The 1,885-nt window shown below is 37.3% G+C and overlaps 1 protein-coding gene across 1 annotated transcript in view; it reads right to left on the bottom strand.

Moving 5' to 3' along the window:
- The window catches only part of LOC111384571 (pentatricopeptide repeat-containing protein At3g49170, chloroplastic-like), a 1,968-nt gene extending 441 nt beyond the window's left edge, over nt 1–1,527 (bottom strand). Inside the window, exon 1 of the mRNA XM_023008865.1 lies at nt 51–1,527. Coding sequence (XP_022864633.1) covers nt 51–1,527 — 1,477 coding nt within the window. The remainder of the gene's footprint in view (nt 1–50) is intronic.
- Nucleotides 1,528–1,885: the final 358 nt, after the last annotated feature.

The raw sequence follows: 1,885 nt of genomic DNA, 5'->3' as shown, positions 1-1,885 counted from the left end.
GGGCTGAAGTTTTAGAAGCCTTCTAGCCAGTTGTTCCCCAGCTATAACATCTCCATGCAGTCGACATGCCGAAAGTAAACAGCCCAAAACAATTGGATCATCCCCAAATGGAAATCTAGACATGTAGTCTAAAGCTTCTTTCACCCTCCCAGCTCGTCCTAGTAAATCAACGAGGCAGCAGAAGTGCTCAATATCAGGTGTGATCTCATAAACTTGAGTCATGGAATTAAAGAAATATTGGCCCTCATTTGCAAGTCCTGAATGATTGCAAGCTATTAGAAGTCCAAGAAATGTAACAGAATCGGGCTTCAACCCCTCCCCCCTCATCTCCTCATACAATTCCATCGCCCTTCCTGCAAGCCCATGATTTGCAAATCCAGCAATAATGGTATTCCAAGAGACAAGATTATGGTACTTTGTTCGGTCAAAAACTGTGTACGCATAGCCAATGCAGCCACTCTTAGAATACATGTTCACAAGTGCATTAGCAACACCCAGATCCCACTCTGACCTCGTCCTAATTAAATGAGCATGAATCTCCATTCCATGACGCATGGAAGCCAGACCGGCAGCTGCAGAAAGCACACTCGCATAAGTAAAATCATCGGCCTTCACATTTGTGTCCATCAACATCTCCCCAAAAATACTTAAAGATTTAGATTCATCATCGCAATGACAACAAGCACTAAGAAGAGTATTCCACGAAATAACATCTCTCCCCCTAATCAGCCTAAACACCATTTCTGCTTCTTCAATAAGATGAAATTTTGAGTACATGGCAATCAAAGTGTTTCCAGTAAAATTCGTATAATCAAGCCCGAGCTTTACCATTTGACAATGTAATTGCATTCCAACTGACAAATCGTAAGTAGGTTCACTACCCCCCAGTAATCCTGCAAAAGTAAAACAATCTGGAACAAGACCCTGTCGACCCATGAGCTTAAATATCTCAAACCCTTTCTCTGCTCGCTCATTTTCCATAGCCCCAGTAATAGCTACATTATAAGAAACAAAACTCAAGAATCCAGAAATACTACAATCACTAAATATGGACAAGGCATTGCTACACATGCCACATTTCATGTACATCAAGATAAGTGAATTAACAGCAAAACAAACAAATTGATAACCTAATTTTACTACCTGTGCATGAATTTGCTGCCCAAGCTTTAATTCCTTAAGGGCAGCACAAGAACTAAGAGCACTGGCAAAAATAAAATCATTCGGCTTATGATACTTTTGCATTTGTAAATAAAGCTCAAGAGTAGAGTGGGATTTTCTGGCTTGGTCAGAACCCGATATCATGGCAGACCACGTAATCAAATTTTTATGGGACATTTCGTCGAACACTGAGTAGGCTGAATCAATGTGGCCACATTTTGCATAAAAATTGAGTATGTGATTGCCAATATAAACTTCTGATTGTATGCCTGCTTTGATTGCAGTAGCGTGAAGCGAAATTCCATGTCGAAAGCCCCTTGTTTTGGCGCAGTGGTGCAGAAGTGAAGCTACAGATTCCGCTAGCATTTACCAGAAAATATGTGGGCTAGGAATATTTATTGCGTTACACCAAAATGGGCTTTACTTGGGCTTGGACATAGACTATGGTAAAATATAATAAATGGGCTTTTATATCGGGTATCTACAAATGAGATAATATAAAAATTGGAAAAATTCTTAATCAAGAAGTTAAGTATCATCCATTTCAAAACTATAAAAAAATATTTCAAATTTCAAAAGTCAAATATTTATTAAAATGTATTTATGATTTAATTAATTAATTATATATTTTATTAATTAAGATCCCATTTGATTATTATTTTTATCAAAATATATTTTTCTCTATCTTCTTTCTAACCACACATTTTTTATTAAAATAATATTA

Source organism: Olea europaea, unplaced genomic scaffold, assembly GCF_002742605.1.
Source record: "Olea europaea var. sylvestris unplaced genomic scaffold, O_europaea_v1 scaffold2940, whole genome shotgun sequence".
Classification (NCBI taxonomy): Eukaryota; Viridiplantae; Streptophyta; class Magnoliopsida; order Lamiales; family Oleaceae; genus Olea; species Olea europaea.
Note: the sequence above shows the minus strand (reverse complement) of the source record. Positions and strands in the feature narration are given on the sequence as shown.